Below are 27,200 nucleotides of genomic sequence, written 5' to 3' on the forward strand. Positions count from 1 at the left end.
GCAGTGATGCCCGGTTGATGACCCTGAAAATTATACACAATCTATTAGCATAAATTAAACCCTCCCTACTTTAGCTTTTCCTCACACAACGGACTAGCGGTTGCATACCTCCGTTATACGAACACAATCGTACCGGTCATCATTTAAAACTGTGCGAATCCCGTATAAAATTGTATTCTTCGCTACACGACTAAAACATCGCACGACTTAATCGAATTTGTTTGAAAAAAAAAAACAAACAAACAAAAACGCACAACAAGAATTCGTTCAAGTGTGAAAATCATGCAACGTTTGATGCGTTGATACAAATCAATTAAAATATGTTAATTTCTTTTACGCGTGACAACAGAGTAAATAAACCGCGTATAGGTTCCGTGGCAGTGAAGAAAAATGTTTGTTGATAACATATTTGTGTAGCGCGGAAGACAATTTCTAATTCGTTGATCCACCTGCGCTTAGGAAAGGTATTTTTCATGCTTTTTTCCTGTCTACTTTAAAATTCCTCCAGACAAAATGAATGTAATTTTGGTTTGTATTACACGATTTATACTCTAGACTTCGAATTGTGGCAAAAAGAAGAGTGAAAGACACAAAACAAACTTGTTTTTGGCAAACAAACGTCTGATGTATAATGAAGACGTAGTGCAACAGGTTGCAATAGAAAAACATACAACAATTATTAAAGACCATATGTTATTTTGTTTTAAACAAACTATTTTCAATTAACAAAAAATGACAAAAGTGAAAAAATCTATTTATAAAAGCTATTTATTTCTACATATATCAAATCAAATTAGCTCATAAAAACCCGTAACACCAGAGCAACAAACACATCATACCACGTAGGAAGCTTCTCAAAAAGCAATAAAACTGTACGGCTAATCGATTTCGTCTATTTACACCAAAATGTGCCACTCATTTACAACCAAGTTTAATTTTCTTCCCAAAAATAAACGTCTAACCAGTGTGAGTGTCATTTTAATTGGCATGCCGATGTACCCCGATTCGGTTGTAACATTAGTTGCATTCGGGCGTAACATATTGCCCCAGACTGGTCCCGCTTGACTACACATCCCACATTATGCAAATAATCAATACCAAAGGACCGCAATTGCGCAAACGATCGGTCCGAACAAGTGAACCGCCCGGTCGGAATGTGGCCGGGGACGGAAAACAAGTGTGCGTTTAACAAAACGGGTTGACTCGCGGTAAATGGTCAATATTTACCTCGAAAAGGAACACCAACGGCTCCCCTGAAACCACAATAAATAAACCTTACAGTGATTAATTGTTCCATATTTAAATCTAAATTGCATCATAAACATCGGATTGTTGACTGTGGTGCAGTTGCACTTGACCATTACGCCATGTCGGGGAAAAGGGGAATGACAGTATGGGAGGATGAGGAGAGAGAATTCGCGGTTGTCCAAAGGAAATCGTCCGTCGGAACCTTTCCAGCGGTTGGATTTGGGTGCTTGAATCTGTCAAAACATGCTCCCGTAGCGTAACAAATACGTGTAGTAGGTGCTTCAGTATATGCATTTTACGCGAATGTCCACCACCACCACATCTGTCTCATACTTCTCTTCGAGATCAATTGCAGTTACTTCATCCGTCCTTTCCCACTCCTTTCCACTGTAAACGTTTGATCCGCTTGGTTTGTCTTTTTATTTATTTCGGTAAACTTCGGTTCACGCAGCAAAATCCCTTGCCCAAGTGGCAGTGCTTGTGTGTGCATCATTCGTTATGCACTTGTGCTCATGCATTATGCAATCTCGCTGCAAAACGATGGAGGGTTCTGCGTGTACGATCGTCCGCCTGGTGTGTGTGGTAGGCTTCACGCGGTCAGTGCATTGCGCTAAGCCGGAATGCACCAGGAATGCATTTACTGTCCGTTCGGTCTACACGTCATTTGAGGGCCTGCATCACGTGCAGCGATTTTACGGTCGATGCACCAAACGACCGGCGCGTACGAAGACAAGAACGTCGAATAATGAGATGTGTATCCTAGCTGGCCAGTCGGTCAGACTGTATCGAAAGACCAAAAGACCCGGTTCACGTCATAGCCGTAGCGAATGTGTGCACCGCGTACCGGTGGTCAAAAACTATAAATTAGAATAAACCATATCATATTACTATGATTGGCAATTTAGCATAAAACGTGACGAAAGCAGAGATAGCTCCACAAAATGAAAGGTTTTGCTCGGCGCTTAATTTTCCCTACCTTACTTCCCTCTCTCTCCCTCTTTATGATTCGTCGATGAAGGTAGGGTTATGAGGAGGAAAATCTCTGTTCCTTGTGGTGTAGTTGGTGGAAAATTGTTTCTTTTTAATGGTCACGAACATGAAGAAAATAGATGCGTTGTGCGGTGGCTTTTTAGAGTGCCCAAGATCACGAGCATCGGTGGTTCAGTGGTAGAATGCTCGCCTGCCACGCGGGCGGCCCGGGTTCGATTCCCGGCCGATGCAAGCTCACTCTCCCCTTTTTGCTATATTTATGTCTTATTTTAGAAACAAAATCAACGAGTGACGAATCTTTATCAGCTTCTCTCACATTGGGGTCAAATAATTCGTAATAAGCCTTATCGAATACTTCGCTCGTTAAGTCATAAATCCGCGTTGTTGTATCAAGACAGATTTGTTATTTTATTGCCAAACTGAACTTTATATAGTGATAAAGGCGAATCGATAACAAAAGAGGCGATAATCGAACCACTCAATTAATTTTGTTTTCTTCACGAAAGAATTAATATTGATGGGGAATGAACTATTGGTCAAGTAGAGCACAAAGATCTCAACGGTATCAAGAAACATGTCAAGAAAATATTGATATGAGTTCAAATCTCGATTCGACCGTAATGCATTCCATAAACAGGGTTTAAGCTATGAATGAGTCATTTCACTGGACCAAATATGGAGTATTAAAACGAAAGAATGGTAAAAATAAAATATAATTTAACATACGATGATTTTTCTCCACATCAAGCATGATATGTTTCTCCTTTAAATACTCTCTACCACAATGTTAGCTTTTGCAGGAGTCCGGATGAAGTCGCTACCATATGTCTATGTTTCATTTAGTAAAATAAATCAAAAACATGAAGTAGATGAGCTATGTTAACAATTACCATTTGCTCTACCGGAAAAACCATCCAAAACCCTCCCGACATCCGACTAAACATAATCACAAAATTGGCGGAGCTTCACAAACCGATATGCTCGGCCCAGGTCTACCGTCGAGTGAGAAACAAATTATACTTTTCAGTTGCAGTTGCAGTTGGCGCTGCACAGCACACTCGTATGAAAACGTTACGGGAGATTGCACTTTTAGCGTGACGACAGGAAGACAGGACTGTATCATTGTGGTTGGCGAGGCTTCACCATAGCCAACATCTGCTCCTTCGATGCCAGCATCAGTAGCTTCAGGCTTTTGCCATCAACTCTCAACAAATCATGTTATTCCGAATGACGACACCGGAAACAAGATTATCTTCCTAAAAGTACCGCCACTGGCACTCGACAGAACCGGTTATGCAGACGACCGAGGGGAAAAATGAGGAGAATCCAGAGCAATGAAAATGTTTAGTCTGTGTTCTACGGCCAGCACGAAGTTTAATAACGCACGCGTTCAGTTGAAGTTGCAAAAAGGATACTCACCCAGATTTCCCATTTCCCAGCCAATTCTACACAATTCTCGGCCCCATCGAAAAACCCCCCGACAACTTCTGTTCGACCGGGTTGCAGTCGAAAGTCAAACCAACAAATCCTCGATGCACTTTTCCCGGGCCACCCCCCCTTTTGCTGAGGTTTCGGGTTACGGTGGTTTTTGGAGAACCTCCGAACCAACAACTTTTGACCATGACTACCATTGGACTTCATGTTGAAAATGGCCGCCGACCACCGGCCGACACGCGGATTACAATTGATAAAGTAAACACGACAGCACAACATATCTCTTCCCTTGCCTTTTCCAACTTCCTACCCCTTGTCCACCGCACACTAGCCGTTTCCATAAAATCATGCCACGACCTGATGCTGCGATGTTTAATTCGTGTGTATTTATGTCAAAGGCAATAATTGGCCACTGAAGTAGCATCGGCTTATAACGTCCGATTAAACATGTTACTCCCCGATCCCGTGTTTGTCCCTTGTTCCCTTTACGATGCGTTACATTGTCCATACGGTTGGAAGTCTAGTCTTGCGTCCACCAAACAACCAAACATAGTGAAACAAACCTCCTCCTGGATCGTGCCCCTCTTCACATACGCACGTGTTGGTGACATTGGTTTCAACATTATAGTACCCCGAGCCCGTGAGGAGCGAAAAATTATGCTGTCCCCCCGGCCCGCCATCGTCAGTGCGCTTTCGGACGAGAACAACGTCAACTCGCTCCATTCATTGCAAATTTTCCGATGGCTCAACATGGCGTGGCGCCGGCATCATCGCTGGCGCCAACGTGGATGCGCACACATCTCTCAGCGTGGTGTTGCGCGATGGTAAGGAAGGATGAAACAGCACAAGGGTAAAAAGATGATCTTTATTGGTTTAGCAGATCGCACATCTTCGCTGCGCATTCCATCAACGAGTCGCGCGATGCGTACGATCGTTATGAAGAAGCAAAAATATTACGCGACGTACGCGCTGGCCTTGTAATCGAATCGATCATTAAAAAAATTGCGTCCTCCACACATTCTTACTGCTTCTATCTCTCTCACTTTTCTGCCATATTAATGCGCTTGCAATATGGACATGCAAATATTTTTTTTCTTTGCTTCAAACGTCGATTCAGAATTCTATACAAGGTGATTGTCAAGTACTGTTTGCTATTGAAATGCGTCCTTCTATTCGTTCATCATCTATTCCTATTGAAACGTGTAACAAGAGATCAATAAGTTAATGCATTAAAATATACTTTAACAAATGGGTATATAATTGGAATTGTTACTAGGAAGAGTTCTTCTACATCCACTGCATAATATTTACAGTAAAATGGAAAAGTAAATGTTGGTGTTTTATTTTTTAAAAGCACTGTATATTATTGCGAGGTGGAATGAACTGTATCGAATATGTTTAAAACAAATTATATTCATTTCCCTTACTCGATGGGCAACATTTCCGATCACTTTTTTCCACTTTTTGCACATCCACCTTGACGGTGCATCGCAAAACACTCACTAATGTTGTCCATTAGCGGGCCAGAGTAGTTATGAATAGATACCATTTTCTACCATACTCATAACGACACACGGCTGTTGGAAACGGTGAACGGCAGACAAATCAATGTGGTCCATCTATCGAACAATTATTCTCGTTACCCAACCCAAATGAAGCATCTGTCCCGTGTTGTGGCTGTGACCAAAGAGCGGTGAAATGGTGGTTCGAAATGTTCGCTATGAACCTGTCATGGGTTTGGCGACTAATGGTGCATAGTGTTGGTCGCGAGTCTATTGCAATTGCGAACTACAGACTGGTGTGGCCTCTAGTGTGTGTGTCATTCTAGATGTGTGATAAGCGTGCAATGAGACGAAGTCGGGTATGGTGGCAGCTCTGTCGCTGGAGTTGGTTTCAGATGACTCCATATTGATGCACATGGAACCCACCCACCCCATAGCACCACCACGGTGGCGGTTAATGATCGAAGTGGTGAATTATTTTCATCTCACTGCCTGTAATTAAATGCCATCGGCAAAAGCAGCTGTTGCGAGTGCGCCGTTGGTTGCGATGAAGGGCATACCAAGTGTATGCATTCAAGTGCAATTGTTGGGAGTGGATGGAGAGACAGGCAAAACGAAACACGGTCGGTACTTGCTTTGTTATTCGTATCATATTAAACGGAGCATCTCCTCAACGAATGGTGTGGAGTAGCAGCGGAAGCCATAGATGAGACACAGCCGGTTAGCTTGACGAACGATTTTGACATAATCCAAAGCATCGTGTTGAAGGGTTAACAATAGAAATTGAGATTCTTTTCAACAGTTTTCACATGCAGGAGCGACAAACTGAGGCACCCGCTTTTGTTCAGAGCGCACATTTTATTCGACAGATCCATTTTCTTCTTTAAAATTTATTCAAATATTTCCTAAATGCTACTCGAATTCGTGTAGCTTCAAAACCTCTCATCATCTGCATCATTTTCCAACAAAAAATATCGACATAGAAAGGTGTGAGAAAATGTTTCTTTTAATCCAAGGTGGGTGAAAAGAGCAATGCCATTTGCATCACAATCAAACGACAGTTTTGTTCCCATCACATCCGGTCAAAAGGTGCATTAGGGAAGCGAGCTGGGTAGAAACGGTTTCTTCACACTGTCACACGGGTGTGTAACAGCACATAAAACACGCATCACTTTTCCCATCATTATCATCATCACAAATCACGCGCACTTTTCACCAGAATTGCAGTCCATTCGACAGCTGAGCTGTGCATGGAAGATGAACTTTAATCGTGCGTAAGCTCACTGTTTTTTTTTCCCCAAATTCCCAGCCTTGTTTTGTGCGCTTCGCTTAACTCGGGGGGGGAGGATATATAATCTATCGGATTTGGACGGTGCAACATAAAAACGATTTAAAGTGATGAGCAGGCGATCGGTGAGTAGCGCGATGGGCGATGAGGCAAAAAAAAGAGATTAATGCATTTCCATTTATCACACGCATGTAGACGCATGTTTAAGCTTGTTCGGGAGAGCAACGACAGGCAAAAAAATACGCCAGACGATACATTTCCGACGATCACCACGTAATGGATGAGGGACGGGTCGATTTCGATCCTCAACACGATCATCTGGCAATGGCAATGTCACTTTCTCAGCCTGTTTTGGCCCACACAACCACTCGCCACATTTACAGCTGTGCCGTTTCGAATGTGCTCGAATTCATATTTCTCCAATGTCAAGATCCAGGCTCAAGATCGGATTCACGCATAAAAACCCCACGTGAATCATGTCTTCTTTTGTGCGGGAAGAGAGACAGTGAGTCTTAAGTCTTAAGTATTCTTGGGTATGTGCCTGTATGAGGGGTGGAATTTGGATTAACGGATGCTAACTTCCCGAAGCGAACGACCTGTGGGTTGTAACGGACAGAGGAACAAATTTTTTAGTACGACCTAAACCGCTCCCATCCCGCGTCCAAATTGGAGTCCACCAAAGGGTCATCGACTGCGGCAAAGCAAGAAACAAACACACGCACACACTTTACACACTAAGGGATGGAATGTTTTTTTTCCGAAAACTGATTCCAATTTCTCAAAAAGCATTAAAAAGTAAATCGATGAAAAATTATTCAACACAACACGACCAACTTCACCACTTGACTCCAAAAAAAAAAACAGAAACAGAACACGACTGCAGTGGAGCGTGTGTTGATCCACTGTTTGTCCAGATATAAGCTCATAATTCATCGTACAATATTTATTTTTACTTTTCCACGGTCGCCACCCCAGTCGCGAGCAGTGGGTTTTCTTCGGTATGAAGGCACAGGGGCAAACATTTGCTCACTTTATCTACTGTGCCGGGTAGCTCCTATCGCCGGTGTGGGATTCTTTGGTTTGGAGGAAGTTACGGAAGCTGCTGATGGTGTACAGTGAGTACCATAGTTTCCCAGTTGCAAAGACCAAGCAACAGAGACAGGTGAGTATTCCGTCTTTAAATGGTTAAGCCTATGCCTCTTTGAACCAACATTGGACACAGTATGGTCCTATTCGAATGCCGATGCACCCGCTGAAAAGGTCAAATCCATGTGTTCTTCATCGGTTCATATTTGTTGTTTGTTTTATGGTTTTGCTCAAATATTTTCTCTTACAGGCGCTCCCACTAGCTGCAACGAGTTTCATGCGTAGGCTAAGCAGATTGAGATGTGGAGCTCCCGGTATCCCAGGGTCTAAGTGAGTAGGCTACCTGAAGTTTGTGTCGTGACGTTATAATTGATGGAAAATTGTATGTGCGTCTTTAGCGGCTTAAGTGTTCGACGAGTCTACACGTAGGCGACAACAAAGGTAGCGGCTTAACGAGACACATTCAAACATTCTCCACAAACGATTCAGGCAAATATGCATTTGAATTAAGCCTGAAACCATGCAACGTTGCGGGAGTTATAAATGCTACAATAGTTTTTTAAAGAATCATTACCGGCCGTGTCTCATTTCCTGTGCTTTTTTATCTGACGTTCTGTTCTCACACAAAATAAGCTCAAATCTTGTTTTCGGCTTCGAAATTCCCAAAAATCTGTCCTTTTGTAACATCGTCACGTAACTTCTTTTCAGTCTGCACAATGTAGTTAATTACCATTCGCATGATAGACGACGCCTGGTATGAAACCGTTTTACCTCATCGTGCATATTCCCTTTACGATAGGACTTTTTTGTGTGAATCCAACAAACACATTATAGAGCTAGACTTAGAATGGGAAATATTAAGGCTTCACGCTTGGAACAACTGCGGACCGATTACGCGACAAAGACATACCAGGCGGACACCTACTATAACTCATATTTTTCACCTTTGCATGTCATGCATGATGTAGAACGAATTCTTTGCCTCTTCGGCCGCACAACACAAAAAACAGCTTCACAATAAGAAGGTTTTTGTTTTCTCGAAGCATTGAGTGGCTCAAGCGGTCTCAAACTCCACTATGCTGTTCGGCAAAATACCACCGGAAAGACTTATCCAAATCCAAGTACCTTTCGGTTGTCTTCGTAAATATTTAATGCGTCAATTTTACGCTCAATTTCAAAAGACTTTTTGAACGGGTGTCTCCCAAAAGCGGAAACCATATTTGCGTACGTGACACACGGTTTTGTCCGTTCTGGGACGGTGAGTCGTAGAAATAGAGTCACTTGGACGCGTGTGTCTTTGCTGAAATGTTTGCCGGTAGGAGTCCCTCCATTACCGCGGCACAGGCTCCTCAGTCTTCCATCATCTTCTGGGCGGTTTAAGGCAAACATTGTTCAGCAGGATCGCAATTTCGCACAGCCGCTAAACACCTACACCGTACCTACATATCGTTGCGATCTTGAGGGTGCTAGCACATCCCACATCCCAAGCATGGGCGAAACAAAAGCGTTCCCTCTTAGCGATAGTATCGTTTCCTCGATTGTCGGTGGCAAACAATAGAAAATGGCGGCACAAAAACGGTACATAAATCAATCATTCAAATTCGCCATCCTGTTCGGTGTGCAGTCTACGATACGTTAGACGTTACACTTTCCCGGTGCCCGAAGGGAGTGTGTCCCCGGAACTTTTCACAGCCACGCGATACGCAATTCTTTGGACAAACAAGACTCTTTTGAAAATGCGTCTGCACACCACAGTCAATCTAAATTTATGAATGGTAAACATAGACCCTAAACCGAACGTGTGTGTGTGTGTCTGCTAAAGTTATTGGAAAAATTACCCTACTCCAAAGCGCGTCTAGGATATCACTTTTCGGTGTGTTCACAGCGGAAGCCTTTCAGTGAAACATAATGTAAACATGCCATTTCCATTTTCATACCGACGTGCGGCTTCTGTAATGTGGCGGTGCATACTTGCATTAGCATGTGTGCATTTTTGCACACTACACATTGCTGCAACTTTGTTGCATCCTCAAAGAAGCGTTGAGGAAAACACTGCATAGAATGCGATGAAGAATTTTTCCGTAAAGCTCTCCAACCCGACTCCAGTTGGGCTTGGAATGAGGTGTGGCAGGTACTCAATACACGGTCTGAAACGAAACGATTGCAATCGCGCTGATGCATTCAATTTAAATCAGCAACGCATTTTAATTGAACCAGTTCTGTTGCCCGTGACAGTTTTTGTCAATCATGCACCTCTAACGCTGTCTTCTAGACGATCGATCTAGCGCGAAGTACATCAAGATATTAGGAGTACATCGAGGCTTCAGCCGCCTCGATAGAGGTTCCATTTTTACCATCATCGATCGAGTATCGCTTCTCGCAACTTAATAGAATGCAGAACCTACCAACCAGTTCGTACGTATGCTTGGACGCGGCAGGCTTCAGAAGGCCACCTCAGTGGCGTCACACATGGCGTGCGGCGGGGAGCACAGACTCGTTGGGGACATCTCGTTAACGACCATCATCTCGTGCTCGCGCGCACCAAGAAAGGCGTAGAATGCCACATTTTTGTTTTGTTCCAAAGCTTGCCGAACTCTATAGACGCATACACAAAGTAGCCCCACTAGGTGGGCGTCCTTGAGTTGCCTTGAATGCCCCGGAGCAGTGAACTCCGATTGGACGAACGTTGGAGCACATTCGTATATCGGATGCTGAAATGCGCCTCCAAACACTAAGGTGTGGAGTCGAGTCTTAGCGAGTGCCGTTTTTGGTTGTGCTGCTACTGTCCGTCCTTTTAACCACCTCTTTTTGCTTAAACCATCCCCAGCATTTGTGACCAGTAATGAAGTGAAACTGGAAATAGAACTAGAGCCTTACCGACGGCGAAAGAAACGCTGAAACAGATGGGAAACGTTAACAGCGTGTCCACACGTAGTGTGACCTTGACGTAATGGCAGCTGCTTTATCGGTCCCGGTTTTTCTAGGTTTTGTTGTTTCCGCATTCAGCCCCACGGGTTAGGTACAGTTTAATGGCCGACAAGATCGCACAGGGAAAGGGATGGTGGAAACCGTGTGGAACTTCAACAATGCGATCGTGTTCCAGAAGCTTGATCACAATAGTCCGTAAGTAGCTACCATTTCTGAAAGGCTTTTGTCACTTACAGAATGGCCAATGTACGGAATGTATCCAACCGAGATCACTTTATAGTAAGCGTGCTCCACTTGCTCCAACCCGATGACAGCCACCCGGTTTAAGAAAAACAATCGATGTTTTTTTGCTACCCTGGGCATACAACGCCCAAAAATTGCTTGCTCATGATGTGAGCGTTTCAACCCATTCTTTGTGCTGCTGTCATTTGCAAACCGTTACAAAGTTTGCACGATCACCTTAGCCCGAATACGAGGGCAGCGAAACGAGATCACAGACGCAATCTCTAGAATTTGTGCAAATCATTGTGAAGGTAAAGAATTTTATAAGGCTCAATCAGACAAAAGCAGGTTCTTGGGCTTGAAATGGCGATTGTCTAAATGTGCAAGTAAGCGCACGAACCGTACGCGAAGGAAATAAGGCCTTCGTCTGATGTAATGATAATATTGTTACAGTTTCATTCGCGTGTGTGAAAAACATGTGCCGAAAGGGGTAAAACCGGTAAATGGTCATGTTTTCGGTAATGTTTGCCATTAAACTTCAGTGTAATCTACGTTCCAACATTGTCTTTTAAAGGTGCGATAAAATCTGCTCCATTAATCTTTCTGCAGAGTTACTTCATTACTTTGAAAAATAAAACTCGTTTCCCGAAAACTAGAATATTTTAAAATATTTTACAAAGAAAACTTTCCACCAACCTTCTTTACACACTCGATCGCTCTAATCGATGATACCATGGGGTCATGATAATCCAATCAGCGTGTACCGGTGTATACGGGATCTCGTACACAGAACTCTTCCGAAATCCAATCTTTCGTAATTTCGTGCGCACGTTCCAAATACTCTCGTCCATAGTGAAAACTTTTGCACACAATTTTCCTTCTAACTTTACCACCTTGCATCGTTCCGCAACAACGACAAATGATCCTACCACTTCATTTTGACGTTGTTTGCAACGAGTTTTCCATCTTTCGAACCTGACGACGTCGTTGGCGTGGGCATGTGCCAAAAACTTTTCCCTAATTGCATTTCATCCCACGCCGCTGACGTACGCCGTACGGTTCGATGGCTTTCGCGGCTGTTCGACATAAATTCCACACTACCTGATGCAGAAGCGGAATGCATTTTCCAGTAATGCATCAACAAATCCTCATGGATTCGTCAGTCAAAAAACTTTTGCTTTTGGGTGCCTGACGAATCGGTTAGTTTTCTGCACGCCACGGAGAGATTATGTCGTCCAGAATTCTTCGTGTGGAATTTACACCGACGTGGGCTTGAATGTTTAGCATTGGAGAAGTAAAAAAGTCTCCCAAAAATGCGTCGCTAATAGCTCGTCACAAGGACACCAATGCAACGAACGGACAGAGCGGATGATTCACGCAACAGTTGCTGTCAATTAGGAGGATGACTTTGAAAAGGATGTCCCATTCAATTCTGCTCTCAGTGCGTCATGTTGCACCATTTTTGTATGAAAATTTTACTTCCATCGAATGAAAATAGATGTCGTTCAAGAATCAAGTAACAAATAAAACAAAACAGCTACAAAATTGAGAAATAATATCGCCCTTGGTTCTAGTTTTTGCCACTTACCGGAAAGTCCACCAGATATTGAAGCACATCGTGTTAAGCCAGAAGAATGCAGCCAGGAAGAAGAAGTGCATCATGATTGCTGAAAAAAAGGGAAAACAAGGAAGAAAAAACCCATTAGATGAAAGCGAAACATTAACGTCGTTCGGTTGCGCGATTATGCTTTAGGGTCGATAATGTTCCACGTTACTGTGGAAAAGACTTCGTTTGCCGTTGTTGTTCGATGTTGTCCATTGTATTAAAGACTTCGTCGTTTTCTGTTGTAGCTTTTTTTAATCCCAGCTAAACATCACCTCGTCACGAGATGTGTTACTTTTTTGTTGCGCGAAACGAAAGGTTTACCCAACTGGCTCTTCAAAACAATCTTCTATAATTTCAACCAGCGAGACCATTTTGCAGTAAAACGGAAAGCTTTTATCTTTCAACCATGCTCTCGTTCTTTTGGATGGTTTGCTTTGCCACTTCGTTTATTTTCCCATTTTCCTTCAATTTTTCTCTCGGACAACAAAATCAGCGTGTTTTACACCGGATGTGCGAACAATCTTTTCACAATAGGTGTCCGAGTGGTGTCTTGTGCTAGCGAGTCAATGGTGTCTGTGGTGTTTTGTTTCTGGAACGTCGAGGAAGAAAAACTACCATTTTCTACCGACTTCAAAACTATACGCTAAAAGAACGATAGGTACGCGGGAAAAGTTTGTTACAAAACTGTGATCCTTGCAGTGAGTTAAAGACCTGTTCATTAGGACACGGTACAAAAGTTCCACTAAACTTCATGAGTGGCCACTCAGCATGATGTCATTCCATGTACCTTTGGGAAACCTTTTCCATTTTCCTCATTCAAACCGGAAACCAGAACTAATATTAAGCTGCATTCTCTGAGCGTAGTGCATTATAATAAAGCCCTAGCCATCAATAGAGTCGCCGGCTGCGTCATAAAAGAACAATTTAGATCGTAGTACCAAGAACTGTACGACACCTTTGCTTGCACCCGGTCGGTCTTGGTGTTTCAAGAATACACATTAGTACACTCGTTCCAATCGAATGGAGTACAAACAGAGCTGTAATTAAATCTCATTAATCATCAAGACCGCCGTTAGATCACGGTACTCGCTGATCTCACAACTAGCCGCTGTAATTAATATCGACATTTCTGATTGCCTGATGTCTGTGACTACATGTGTCATGCCTAACCGAGATGGAATATCTGCGCCTCAATCGAAACCACGTGACGTACTCTGACAAACGTGTATTGCTTATGATTTAAGTTACGCAACAACTCTGTATCTCTCTTTCGCCGGTCATTCACCATTGAAAGGTTTCATCAGTTACGAAGCGACCTGTTGGATCACCGTCCCGTACTTTAAGGACTCTGTGCGTGTTGTGCCTTTGAAGTACCTCGGTTGAACACCTCGGATAAATCTTTCTCGTCAACAGTTGGAAACGAAAAAAAAACTGTTAACCAAACACAATCAACGTCATAATTATCATAACCTCACCCAACCCTCTCTCGGAATACTTCGGTGGCGGGTAGTTTCAATGACCTTACGCTCCAAAAAGCTTCAGAAAAGCCATCCAGGTAGGGTTAATACATTTCAATTGTTTTCACCTTTTGACGTAACTGCCAAACAAAGCAAAGGTGAAAATCATAAATAAGCGAACATTTGGTCACAAATGTAGGTGCTTTAAATTATGCCATACTAATAGGCTGCAAAGATGCAAGACAAATATCAACCGAGGCCCACTCAACGGTGGCACGCGAGGATCAAACTAAACACAAACATGCTGGCGTAGAAAAGGTGTGAAAAACCAAGCCTGTATTACATCAATCATAATAAACCAGCACTTGAGGATGATTTATGCGTTGATAAAGAGGGAAACGATTCGTAATTGGAATGTCAATAGAAGCTAAGTAGTCTCCAATTATTTGGAGAAGGTAATTTAAATTAATTAACTTACACTCGCCGTTTGCGTGTCAAAAACGGAAAATAAAATGGTTCGGAAAGATACATATAATTTGAATAAATTATTGCAACTTACAGTGATTGTAGAGAGCACTGAGGAATATAAGTATTAATAACTTCAAATTTGAATGCGGAAACATTCTTTAACACTAAAACTGTAGAAGACATTAAAAAAAAAGAAACAAACCTATGCTACCGTTATCCAAGACAATCTCACCGACCTTAGGGGTTTTTGGAATCGATCGACATCCGAGGAAAAACATAACCTCCAATTATCAACATTGTATCCATGGGTGTGCTAAACGAATTCTTTGATGCCGTTCGAAGGCTTGCGTTCGATTCCCAACTCATCACTGAGCTCACACACATGTTCGCACCTCTGCCAGTAGCAACCAAGAGCTGCCTTAGAACAGTCTCGATGTAGAACATCATCAGACGGTTGCTAACGGTTTCTCAATCTTGGGCCTTGATTACCGCGAGCGATTAATAAACGCTAGTTGCTGGTATTACTCTTTATGCTTTCCTCCTCATCCCTATTTCCTATTCGATTCCTCCTCCGCCACGTTCGGTAGAAACATCACAATCGTGTACGATCGAACGCCTTCATACACCCCGCAGCTATAGCTAATCCACCGTGTTCAAGAACAACACACAAACCGACTCATTGTAAATCGTGCAAACTCACTTTATGCTAAGTACCCTGCGGTTGAGCTCTTCCACCATTCGGCGTGTGTACACGTGCATCAAAAGAACGAGATATTCAAGACGATTGCTTCCTTCCAGTAACCGTTAGAATCGAATCCAGCCGTGGTAGGTGAACCCCCTTTCTATAAGATGATCTATTTTTCTGGAAAGCAACGCGTCTGATGTGTGCCTTCGGGCATATGATAATGAAGACTTCCATCTAAGAGAACTGCTGGAACTTAACGAATCAGTAGGTTCCACCAGAAGCACTAGTACACTGGTTGCACCCTGACACAATTCACCCAGCTGTCAAGTGGTGTAACGCCGAAAGAAAGTTGACAAGGAAGTAAGAGCCAACCGCACACATTCCAACCACCTCCCAGACAACCCCAACGACGGGTGGGCACTGGTTGTGATAAGCAATTAAGGTGAATTCATTTGAAAGAATTATCATCTTGCGACTGAGAGAGAACTCCGGTGTACATCCATCGTCACTGGTCGATCGAGATCTATCGGAGGGTAAGCCTTGTAAGCAAACGCTTCCGGACTTCACGGGAGTAACCATTACTGACAGATACTCGAAAAGGTAAACTCGCGGTCTTGTAACCAATGTCTGTAACCCGCACGGAGGTGAGTCCAGAATAAATTTGCATTGTAATTTATGGTATTTAGCGTAGAATTTATTTTATAACGGTTTGCACTCTGCTTAGGGATCTCTTTCGCTTCTTATCGCTTCTGCCAACGCCGCGACGGCCCTACCTGCTCGTCTAATTGCTACCAACGTTGACCATTTACTCGAGGTACTGCTGTTTATTTAGGAATTTGCCGATCGTGCCAGTTTTGCGCGCACGGAATCACCATTTGCACCGTTCTCGCCCGCATTCTCGTTGGACGTCATCGTCTGGGAAGAATGCCGGCAGGTGTTGATGTACGTGAATTATGCCCGGCATGTCCCCACAAAGGTGCACATGGTAGCGTACGATGTGATGAAGCGTACGCTGTTTGTCTCGTAGGCAATTCTTGTGTCCATTACGCTGCATGGTACAGCCGTTACGTTCGTGAGACGGTTGCTAAGTGTGGCCCAATTTGGCGGTACAAAACATTGTGTCCTCCAAAGAACTTGAGGGAACCATTCCGAACTTCAAAGCGGTGCTGGAAGAACATTGGGAATATTCAATTAAATTACAATATTTGTTTGTAATTTATGTTGCTAAAAAAACTTCGCTTTTATTCTTTCCATTTCAGATCCAAAACTTATTCTCGGTGCATTTCATCAATTTTGTAGCCCTTCCAACGCCATTGTCTTAGAAACTACTTTATAAAACCTCTTCACTTTCTTGTATCACAAAAAATGATGTTAATCGAGAGAAAGCACTTTGTCTGCTGGTCATTACCCGCACTCGCAAACGATCTCTATCACGGTCTCCTCAACACCAGAAGACCCATTAAACAAGCATTATTGTTACATTTACAGCTTGTGGAATATTTTTACGTGAAGTAAAACGTGAGCCAGAAAAGCGCCACCGTGTGCAAACTGTGTCACAAGCGTCAGATCAAAGGTGAGAAACGCTTTGTATTCATCCTCTTACAAGTAACTGACAACAGTTTTTGCCTTTTGGATGTAACCATCTACCAGGTTGATATCTGATAATGTTTTCCACTTCCACAGCTACCTTTCCCAGCGCGTGAGAGAAAAGATCAAATCATCGCAAAATATCCCTTTGCTGGGTGATGTTAGATTTTCAAATCGTTTGGTTTTACTTTCACCAGCCGACACTTCTGAATTGGCTTCTCATCCCAGCATTAAACAACCCGTTCCGTCCGGCGTGCCAACGATCGCTACTGGATCGCAATCACGACGATCCTACGCTACATCGTCCAAACAATTTTTATGTGAAAAAATCAATGTTTGCTCCCGTTCGGTCGGCGTACACTCGGTAGCACAAATGCTGTAGTCGATCCCCTTTTTTCTTCCAATACTCTTTCCTGAGTGAGGCTTGCTTCTCCCGAAAAGGTACAAAACGAAAGATCATGATTCTTCGAGCCGATCGTCGCAATTTCCGTGAAGAATCGTAAATTCTACATTTCCGCTCAGTGAGTTAATTAAGGTGGCGAGGAAATTCGAAAGGCACGATCAGTTGTGGGGGGAACTCTTTCTATCGACAGCACAGCGTAGATATGGAGGGAAAAAAGTGTACACCGATCTTCTCGCAAAGTGACATAAAAACTGAACATCAATCTCCGCTCGTATCCGATCGACGAAAAGTGAGGAAAGAATTTGTGGCACCGGAACCGTCATTACCGAGGGTTAGCGGAAAATCACTAAAGGATGGTCTGGAATTTAGCTGTCAGAAGGTATGTTCCATTCGGATTTTCCACTGGTTATAGGCCTTTATATCGCGGCATATCTAACAAAGGCGCGGGAAAAACTTCCCAATGATCGTAACATTTTTACGATCGAGTGTTATACGCGTAGAAAATAGCAACTAAGAAACTCTCAAAACGCCAATTTGATGGTGCGAGTTTTTATTCCAGCCTATCCTTAGCAGTTGTTTATCTTTCGCGGTGGGAATTTCGCAAAATCTTTTCTTTGCGCAAAATTGCATTCCGTTTAAGCGTGACAAAACTGATCCAACGACCAGTTGTGTTCATGGAAGACAGTTTGATAGCGTTGCGTCAAAAATGGCAAATAAAATCGTTCACATAATATGCTGCCGACGGTCGTGGACCGTGTACGCGACCACCATAAAAAGATTGAAGCACCAAGCTATTTTTATGGGGCGATCATGAGATGACCAAAATAGTACGCAATTCAATGCCGGTCAAGGTAGGGCGTATAAAACCGGGGGGGGGGGCTTAAATGTACGCCTACAGCAACAGAGGTTGGATCAGCGAACGTCGAGCGAAAGAGTTGTTTAATCTCTTTTTGTAAATTAACCTGACTGTGCCGTCCGTGTAATTGATGATCATGGTACTGTTGAAAGAGTTGGAACGACTTGCTTTGGTTGGGCGGTGAAAAATTAACTTCAGCGTAATGTTGGTCCAAACTGTGACAGCAAATCAAGTGATGAAATACTACTTCCAACCATACACAAAGTTTAATATCTTCCTCCACACTTTGAGATTTCTCGTGAAAAATTACCATGAAATGTAACATTTGGAACACAAAATTGGCCGTTCTTGGGTTTTATTAAATTGACCCATTATAGTTCATAATCCAGTCTATTAAAGAGACAAAACGGCACCGATCTCTGACCAGTCGGGAAACGGTATCGATTTCTTCCCTACAACATTCTCCCAACAGACAGACACTTCGGAAATACATTTTTCACAGCGAGACGGTCATTAATTTTTTGCCGATTTCCGGCCTCCGGAAAATGACCACCCGGCACGAAAGCTACTCCTGCTGGGATTTGTAACGATAGTTCCGGTACCGTAGTAAATCATCCAAAGCCTCGACACTCGCACAACGGTCCAACTGGAAGGGAGTAAATTCATGCTATTACTACGGTTCTTATACACCAGAACTACAGTCCCGATTCGCCCGCGCTCTTATTCGATCCTGGTGTCAGTAAATTGAATTTCATAAATTCTGCCAGGTCCTGCAACAGTGTACCAAAGTCTCCAAACCTAATGATGGTTAGGCAAGTGAAGCTACTCTTCTACCAAAAACCTGGAAACCATTTCCTGGCAGCACGGACACGGACCGAACACAGCACAACTTGTCCGAACGGGCCGAACCAGGAAGGGACCCAAATTAAATTCATTACAGTTGCGAGAAAATATGTTGCCCTTCCTCGGTGCAACAAGGACATAAGGGCACGAAGAGAACAAAGCTTTCAAAGCACCGGAAATAGGGTACAAATTCCATCGCATCTCGCCCGTGTCTCGGGTGGGCCAAACTTCTCATTTTAGTCTCGTCAGTGGACACACGTACGGACTATTGAGGAGGAAAACATTTCCATGAGAAAAAAAGGGAAACGACATGTTTCCTTCGGGACCGTAGAACAAAAGTGCCCGTACTCGTAGTGGTTCGTGTTTTCCACAATCAAGTTCTCAAGTGGAGGAAATCATTTTGAAGGGCAAAAAGAAAACAAAATAACCAACTATGTACAAAAAAGAAACCTTCGTTCGTATAAAAGGTACGAATGGGAAACGTTTCGTATCTTTGCAACATAAAGTTAACCCAACGTCTAATAGCTTTCGGACCATCCGGGGACCAATGACAATACAAACAAATTATTCTCTTCCGGATTGGCTCTTCTCGAACTCGGGCTCGGAAAACTTCTACATTGGAAAAATGTAGAATAAAAAAAAAACCTCAGCTCCATTAAATTGCTCCAAAATTAGAACCGTTTTTGTGATGAGATCTGGGCTGAGTGAGGAGATTTTTTTTAAACCATGAACACACCATACATTACAAGGTGGGACGAAAGATCCAGAAACCTCATGGAAACTTTCCACTCTAAACGGGGTAGATGTGTAATTGAATTAATTTACTGTTTCGTTTGATTTAGAACACGGACAACACTTTTCGGAGTTCATCTGTTGATGGAGCAGGTTTTCTCCGATTGGCACACTCTACACATTCTGTTGAGTGAGAAGAATTCTGTTAGCACCGGGAAACTGGGCAGGGTGTACATTAAGGCACGCCGCATTTTAGGCAGGAATTTGAGTGTGCGTGCGTGTGTTCCCTCTCGTGACGATCCCGCGAGTCGTCAAACGTTTGAGGAAGACCTGTTGAAAGCAGCCGTCAAATGGACTCTAAGAATGCTTCGTCTGAGGCATGTCCGTTAAGATAAAAATATGAATTTGCAAAACTGGTGGTTGACTCGATAAATCAAACCACTTTTTTCACAACATTAAGTTCATTTTGATTAAATTAAACAGCATCGTGTGTGTGCGTGCGTGTGTCTCTCGCGTTGTGGCTTTTCGAGCTGAACGAATCTCCCCAATTGCTACCACCGTTCACAAACAGAAGAAATGTCGTAAGAAAACACGATCAAAGATGATCTTCAAAACATAACAGCGGTCCAAACACAACGCTTGATTTATTCCGAACCAAATATCTAACATCGTAGGTCGGTCACATATCGTCCCGCGTTCTTCACTACTGAGCGCTTCATACGAATCGTCCTCGGCAAATCGTCGCCTCGCGCAACAATCACGAACATCTAGAGCCCCTTGATCTATGACCCAATTAGTAAAGCGGGAGGGAACCTTTCAGCCAATACCCACCGCAACGGATCCCTTCTCACAGTGACCCAGAATAGGAGGATGCGCCACGTACAGACTGCGAGAGGTTTGACCGATTTAACAAGTCGGGGTTGGAAAAAATAACACAAACTATCAGGGCCATCTCCTTCTTTGAGATTTTAAATACTAACTGATCGTGACCGGTGGTCTTTCCCCCATGCCGGATAGCTCTTGTTGGAATTACATTAATGGGGAAGAATTTTCACCGGTAGTCGATAGATGCGCAGGAAATACATCCATCTCTTTTCGTTGAATTTCCTTCGTGGTTGGAAGTAAAGGTAAGATTCGTGGTTGAACTTATTTACTTTATGATGTATTCAAATCTTGTATATAAACAAAATCAACGAAACACAGAACAACAACACAACTTCTACTTTGTCCTCAAAATAATTGGATTCCTTCCAAACACAGAGAAAACCAAAGTCAGAGATAGTCAAGAACAATTTCTTTTCTATATTTCACTCTTAAAACGACAGATCCCCAACCGGAAGTTTTGGTAAGCGAAAACGGTTTTCTTTGCTTATGACTTCGCTTAAGAGTTACAAAACCTTTGACCAGAACGCAACAAACTTTCAACGTAACATTTATTATCTTTTCTTAGCATGGTGAAAAAAGCATAACAACACACAATGAACGATAATAAGAGCGAAGCAAAAAAGTGCATTACTTTTTCGAAGCTTTACTGCGCTGTTGCGAAACGATGGAAGACCAATAAAACTTTATTTTTCCTATGCCCTCTGCCACCAAAAAAAAAGAAAATCCGAAACGAAAGCTATCGTTAAAGAATTGTCCCAAAAAGTGGTTGAGGTGTACTGGAGGTTAACCTCAAGGAAAAACTTCTCACAAAGCCCAGAAAAACTAGTTTATCTTTCGCTGAATGCGTTTTTCTCTTCCTGTGTGTGGGTGTGTTCCATTTCCCTGATACTTTTGCTACGGGGGCAAAGGGAGAAGGAGCATCGTTGATTGGCCCTGGCATCCGTTTTGGCATCCCGGAAATAGGGACCCAATAAATGTTTGCCAAAAAACTTTCGCCTGTACCTTGCCTTTCTGTTTGATTGTTGAAGTGTCACGCATACACATGCACCACAAGTTGCGCTTATTTGCCACAAAACCTTAAAGCCTTTCACAACAGTACGTCCAGTTAGAAAGCTAGGAGTGAAGCGATTGCTTAAAAACACAGGAAAAAACGATCTTGTTGGCCTACTTTCCTGAGCTTTAGTCAAAAGATTTAAAGGATACTTTAAAGTTTGTTCAACACGAGTTTGATATTTCGTTTTTCCATCCTGTTGCATGATTTTTAATAAAACATCCTAAGAGTGAAATGAAAAGCGGAGAATATATTTAATCTTCCATCCCGCCACATTGCAGGAATGAAAATTCCTGCTCTCGAGTGCGCTTCAAGCTGAGTAGGAAGGATTTAATTTCGAAAAGTCCTAGGTCCACCACTCAGCTTCCTCTCTCGCTGGGATTTTTCTTTCCCAATAACACTGCACTTTCCAGTGCGGTTGGGACGCGCTTCCTTTTCATTGAGATTTGTCTGGAAGGTATTTTGGCTTTTGTTCTCGCTGCCTCCGGACGCTCCAACCGATAGACAATATCCAACCAGTGCCAGGGGGAAAGAAAAACAACAAAGAAGCTGTTGGAAAAATAACGCGTGTGGTCTTCGTTTTCTTCCCCACTTCTGGAGGTTACTCGTCGGAACAGACGGAACCAAAGATAATGACATATTTTTCCGTCTCCACCAACAGCAAACTTCTTCACGGTTGCGATACACCCAAGGTAACCACGAAGGCGTCACCCTTTCCATCGCTCGTCTTCGGGATTGCATCCTGGCGTTTCAAGTATTGTTTTTCTTACGCCGAAGCTGAAATAATAGAATTTCCGCTTCATTTTCATTTCCTTCCTGTCGTCGGCATTTTGCTATTTTTTCCACTTGAAAAACAATCGCTCCTTATGGAAAAAAAACCCAACGAACTAAAACCTGCTTTCAAATGACTGTAACTGGAGAAATCTTCTATCGACGACTCGATAAGACTGCAGAGAAGGGACACGCTTTAAGATACTAAACAGCATATGAAATTGCATCCGAAGGAAAGCGCGTTTGTTTTTCTATTTTCCGTCCCCAGTGTTATTCATTCCAGCCATCAGCCATTTACGTTTCATAATCCTAGATGTTCGGAAACGCAAGATAAATAAATAAACAACGCTTCCAAGCAGGCAACAGGCTGCTGTCATTATTTATGACAAGTTTCCAGTAGCCTTACAAACGGGGGGCCATCATGCTAAAAGCGAAAAAGTGCCCCTGAAACAAGAGATTCAACATGAGAAAATAACAAGATGTGATTTACTTCATTATCATAAACTCACTCTGTGGCTTAAATATCACTGTGCTGCTTTTCTAGGGTGTGTAACAACCATTTTGTTTCACTAAATAAATTCCCAACGTAAACATGTTTTGTACGCTACATAAAACTGACCTCCTAAATTTCGTGCACGTGGATCACAAATTTCATGCTGCTCGTGTTGCATGTCCAGGGTAATGATATTTAAGATACCCCAACATTGACCCTTGCGTTGGCGCTACATCAAACGACCGTACCGTGTGAGGGCTAGCAGAAGGCCAATGCCAAAGTCCATACATTCCATCGGACACTAATGGGGTGTCGGGAAACATAACGATGCGATGTGCTGGAATTGAAACAGTTCAATACTACTAGCTAGCTTGTGGCGATGGGGGAAAGGAAAGTAGATATATTTTTCTTGCTCGCTTCCAATCTTACGAAACGCCAAGGTCAGATTAATGCAATCCCCGTGCAACTGAAGGAGATGATGCCCGGAAGCCGAAAGCCACAAACCAACGCCGTAGAAAGAACGGTGTTTAATTTATAATCTAGCCATTAATTCTTTCCCTGATACCACTTCATTCGCTATACGCGCTCTCTGCTCTTGTATTTCTGTCGCAAAAAAAAACCCTCACACTCTATCAGAAACTTTAAATTAAACTAATCTTTCGATGGTACACAGTTGTTCTTACGGTGGTGAGATAAACAGTAAAAAAAGAAGAAACTACTCTTAGTCAAACCCTTCCGTAAACCGTGCCTGGATGGGGAATACGAACGAGTTGCCTATAGGCACTCGACGGCACAAGATCACTCCCGGGTATGCGAACTGGGGGGTCGGCGCGTGTGGGTGTCACGCAAAATGGTGGCGCAATTTACAATCTCGTCGACTTTTAATTAAGTTCATTATTTTTGTGGCGGGAAAAAGAAGCAAACACCGACGACTACGACCGATTGTGGTTGGCAAACGGATCCCCGCCGTCTCGACAACCACGATCACCACCAGGCAGTGATGAAGTAGGCCGAGAAAAGAATGGAATCTACTGCTCGGCTACTAACTGGGGTGGATGTTGCGATTGTTCAGTACAGAGCAGGAAGTGGCGCGGCCACTGTTCTGTACTGCAATAACACATTTTTCTCGCCATTTATCTACGAAAGCCGCTAAGTAATAGCCGAACAGGGTGGGTGAGTTTTGCAGGGTTTTGCTCGGGAAGAGATCGAATTTTTTCAATACGTTAATTAAGCTGTAAAAAATCCTCTAATTTATTATACAAAAACTTTGTATAATTATAAAAAATATAGCTCAGTTTTCTTTAAAAAAGTTAACTAACTAAAGTTAAATTAAATCTCGCAAAGCACACACTGCAAAGACACAATTTTTATTCATCTACGATTTGGAAAGTCTGTTTTCGACCGTCTTTACGACAAACCCCCATTTCTTCGCTTCGGTACGAGAATTTCCACTATCAGTACCACATGGAAACGATGTTTATTTGTACATTTTATAATTTCACATTATTTATTAATGACTGCGTTGTGCTGCATGGTGACGCAGCAGCATATACCCAACGAAAATAAATCGAAATGTGCCCAGAAACCATAGAACGACAGAGAAAGAGAATGCAAGGAAAAAGTCAGCCGAGAGTTCCCCCCTGTTGTGCGCCATGTTCTTCTCCACCCTTGAAAGTGAAAGTGGAAAACAACAACATCAACATGCAAACATAAACAATCGCTTCTAACGACGAAAGTCTCATCCAGTGTTCCGGACCTTTGCCACCCAGGCGATACTTCAGGAGGTGTAGAATAGGGAGCTCTACATAAACAATTCGAAACAAGCGGAATAGTACTTCTCCGGCAGATGCTTCTCAAGAGGCTTAATTCTTGTGTGTTGCAGCCACAAAACTGCTTGCAGTAGTTTCAATCACTCCACCTAAAAGGTTGCATATGAAGCATTTCCTGTCAAAATGTTACTCCTCACGGGAGAAGAATTGGATGAGAATTTGCATCCCGACATTGCATCGTGGAATGAGTCGAGGTCGAAAAAATGAGCCATATTATCGTAAATCTTAATGAGGAATTTTCGGAAACAGCTCCCCACGCAATGCACCGACTAATTGGGGTAAAATAACCCCAAAAAAATACACATTCAGTTTGACTAATGAGAATCCTGAGCTGAACCAACCAACTAGAGGGACAATTTTTTCTTCGTCTACTCAAACAATCTATCATCACACACGCGTTCCAAAGGCTCATTGCATTTGTCGCTTCATTTTTTGTTGTTGTGTGTCTGTGACAAACATTTAAATTTATCTTTCGGAACGCACTTGAAACCCGCTCTTTCATACGGTATCGAATCCAGTGGGAAAGGAGATGAAAAATCGCTACCGTAGGAATTCCTAGGAGACATTCGAGTTCGAGTGCGGTGCATCCGTGGTGCAATTAAACTTTATTTACACGTACACTTCTCAATCCTTGTTTTATGGTTTATTTATAGGGCTCGTCACAACAAACTGAAGAGTGTTGGTATGCAAAAGAAAGAATTTGTAATGGAAATGTGTTGATTTTCCAACGCAGCTGAGATTTTAATACATATAGGGAAATTTATTACACTCTAGGCATTTTTTAGTAAAATATTTCCAATGTATATATTACATATTTTACTTACAAATCAAAACGAAGCACCGTGTTACAAATGTATTTTACGATTGTGATTTCAGCAGCTCCAAAGTTGAAAGCAACAATTACATACATTGTAAGCAGTACACCAAAGGAAAGAAATACCCTCACAAACCGTGTCTGGTGTAGCTGGTTTTGGTTGCCTTTGCTGGATGGAACCATCCATTTTACGACACCCGTGGAGGAAACGCATCTCAACAGCACTGCACACTTGAAGAGTAATTGAAAAGAAGTATTAAAAATTTCTTTTTTTACGACCCAAAGCGACAAAAACGTCCAAAATGCACTCGGGCCGTGTTGTTTCGGTTTCATTTTCTGCTTAAAATTATCGCCCAAATATCGATCCAAACCACTCGCCATTCGAAATGTGTGAAACTAGGGGACAAAACGACACTTGCTAACACAACTCGTTGGTTTGTTTGATACATTTTGGGTGACACTTCGACGCCTTGGAATGTTTGGCGGGATCATTTAAAATTTAATTTAACGTAACCGAACCCACGTTTCGTGGTGGTTATAAAAACCTATAACCAAAAGTTTGTGCTGGTAGTTTTAATGTTTTAACGCCTCCACCACCCACAATATTGTGACACATTTCAAACATAATTTTAGTGCCACACTATATACCGCACACCGGTGTATAAATAACTTATTTACTAACCTCCAAATGCTACATCATCATCTGTGCGGAACCATCATCAAACCGAAGGAACCGGGCGGAGTAAAAAGGTGTCAATAAAATGTTCTACTCAAAACATTCCTCACCCTTATAGACCTTTTCTCCTTCTTAAAACCTCTGCTGCGTACCAGAAACGACCGCATCCGCTTTAATATGCAGCTCACGTTACAAAGGAAAGGGGTCTGTGCAAGTTGGAGCCAGAATTAACTTACTCCAGAACCGGGATGGCTTCCTTGGAAGCGTAAAAGTATATCGCTTTCTCCCACTCTCTTAACAAAAAAAGTATCCAGTATCAGTTACCTGGGTTGTGAACCCTTACGGAACTACTCTCCGACCCAAAAGGGTCATTAACATTCATAACCTCTAAAAATAGTTTCCCAAAACAAGATGTACGAGAAGTTCCTGCATCCAACCGGCCATTTGCAGTAGTTCTAAAGCGTGTTGATTAATTAGTCCCTCTCAGTTTCGTCTCGACCATGTCCGCAGTGCTGGTGGAGACGGTTTTTGGAAGAAGGAATGCGCCACGAATCTGTCAAATTCAATTCAACACATCATGGCTTCCGACGGAATCTAGCAGAAGAGTTGTGTTGTGGAAAAAAATTCCCTGAGCATAAAACACAGCTGGCACATTCCAAACCAAACATCACCATCAGAATATTGATGTCTGGTTCTGTGGAATCATCTGTCATTAAAATGTCAAATTTGAAGATCGCTTTCTTTTTCTCATTGCGATGACGTAAGAGTGACCGGATTCTTACCTTCAACACGTTTATTACCATATCTTTTGCTGCAGTGGCATATTCCTTCATCGATATACAATTATTGCGAAGATATTTGCACGAAAAAAAAACGATCTCAGTGCCGGATCTTTCCAGCTGCTAACGAGCGCCAGTCACTTTCTTCCTTTGACTCACTCCGATTTGGCATTGACCTCCTTTTTCGCGATCGACTCACGAGCGGACTCAATTCCGGATGCGGGTTAAACCCACCCGCAGGGACATTTCTTTTCTGCTTAAAAAAAGGAGCACAAAAATGTACATCCTCAACTCAGAATGGGAAGAATCAACATGGGATGGAACAATACTTATCGGCACGTTTTTTTCATGAGATCGTTGCAAGCGTCATTATCTTCTTTCTTGGATTGCACACATTTCTTGTACCCTGTTTTTTTTTTCAACATCACAAACTTTCACTCATAAAATGATCCCCCTCCCCAGCTGCTGGAAGACCTTGAGCAGTTTGTGTTAAAAATTGCTGACCCGTGTATCCCCAACAGCCGTACACGAGCTGCGAGTAATGTTATGGTGAAGAAGATTAGCCAC

At 42.7% G+C, this 27,200-nt stretch overlaps 2 protein-coding genes and 1 non-coding gene across 6 annotated transcripts in view; 2 read left to right on the forward strand and 1 right to left on the reverse strand.

Moving 5' to 3' along the window:
- Positions 1–27,200, reverse strand: part of LOC125763435 (probable G-protein coupled receptor Mth-like 1) — a 144,004-nt gene that overhangs the window by 67,406 nt on the left and 49,398 nt on the right. For all 4 annotated transcript variants that reach the window (XM_049426639.1, XM_049426640.1, XM_049426642.1 and 1 more), the window contains exon 4: positions 12,287–12,365. In XM_049426639.1, coding sequence (XP_049282596.1) covers positions 12,287–12,365 — 79 coding nt within the window. The remainder of the gene's footprint in view (positions 1–12,286; positions 12,366–27,200) is intronic.
- Trnag-gcc (transfer RNA glycine (anticodon GCC)) lies at positions 2,399–2,469 on the forward strand. The gene has a single exon. It is a non-coding gene; the product is annotated as a tRNA-Gly (tRNA).
- Positions 21,605–27,200, forward strand: part of LOC125763523 (ankyrin repeat domain-containing protein 29) — a 356,565-nt gene continuing 350,969 nt past the window's right edge. Inside the window, exon 1 of the mRNA XM_049426792.1 lies at positions 21,605–21,614. The gene's annotated coding sequence lies outside the window, so the exon portion shown is untranslated. The remainder of the gene's footprint in view (positions 21,615–27,200) is intronic.

The sequence above is a fragment of the Anopheles funestus genome, chromosome 2RL, assembly GCF_943734845.2.
Source record: "Anopheles funestus chromosome 2RL, idAnoFuneDA-416_04, whole genome shotgun sequence".
Classification (NCBI taxonomy): Eukaryota; Metazoa; Arthropoda; class Insecta; order Diptera; family Culicidae; genus Anopheles; species Anopheles funestus.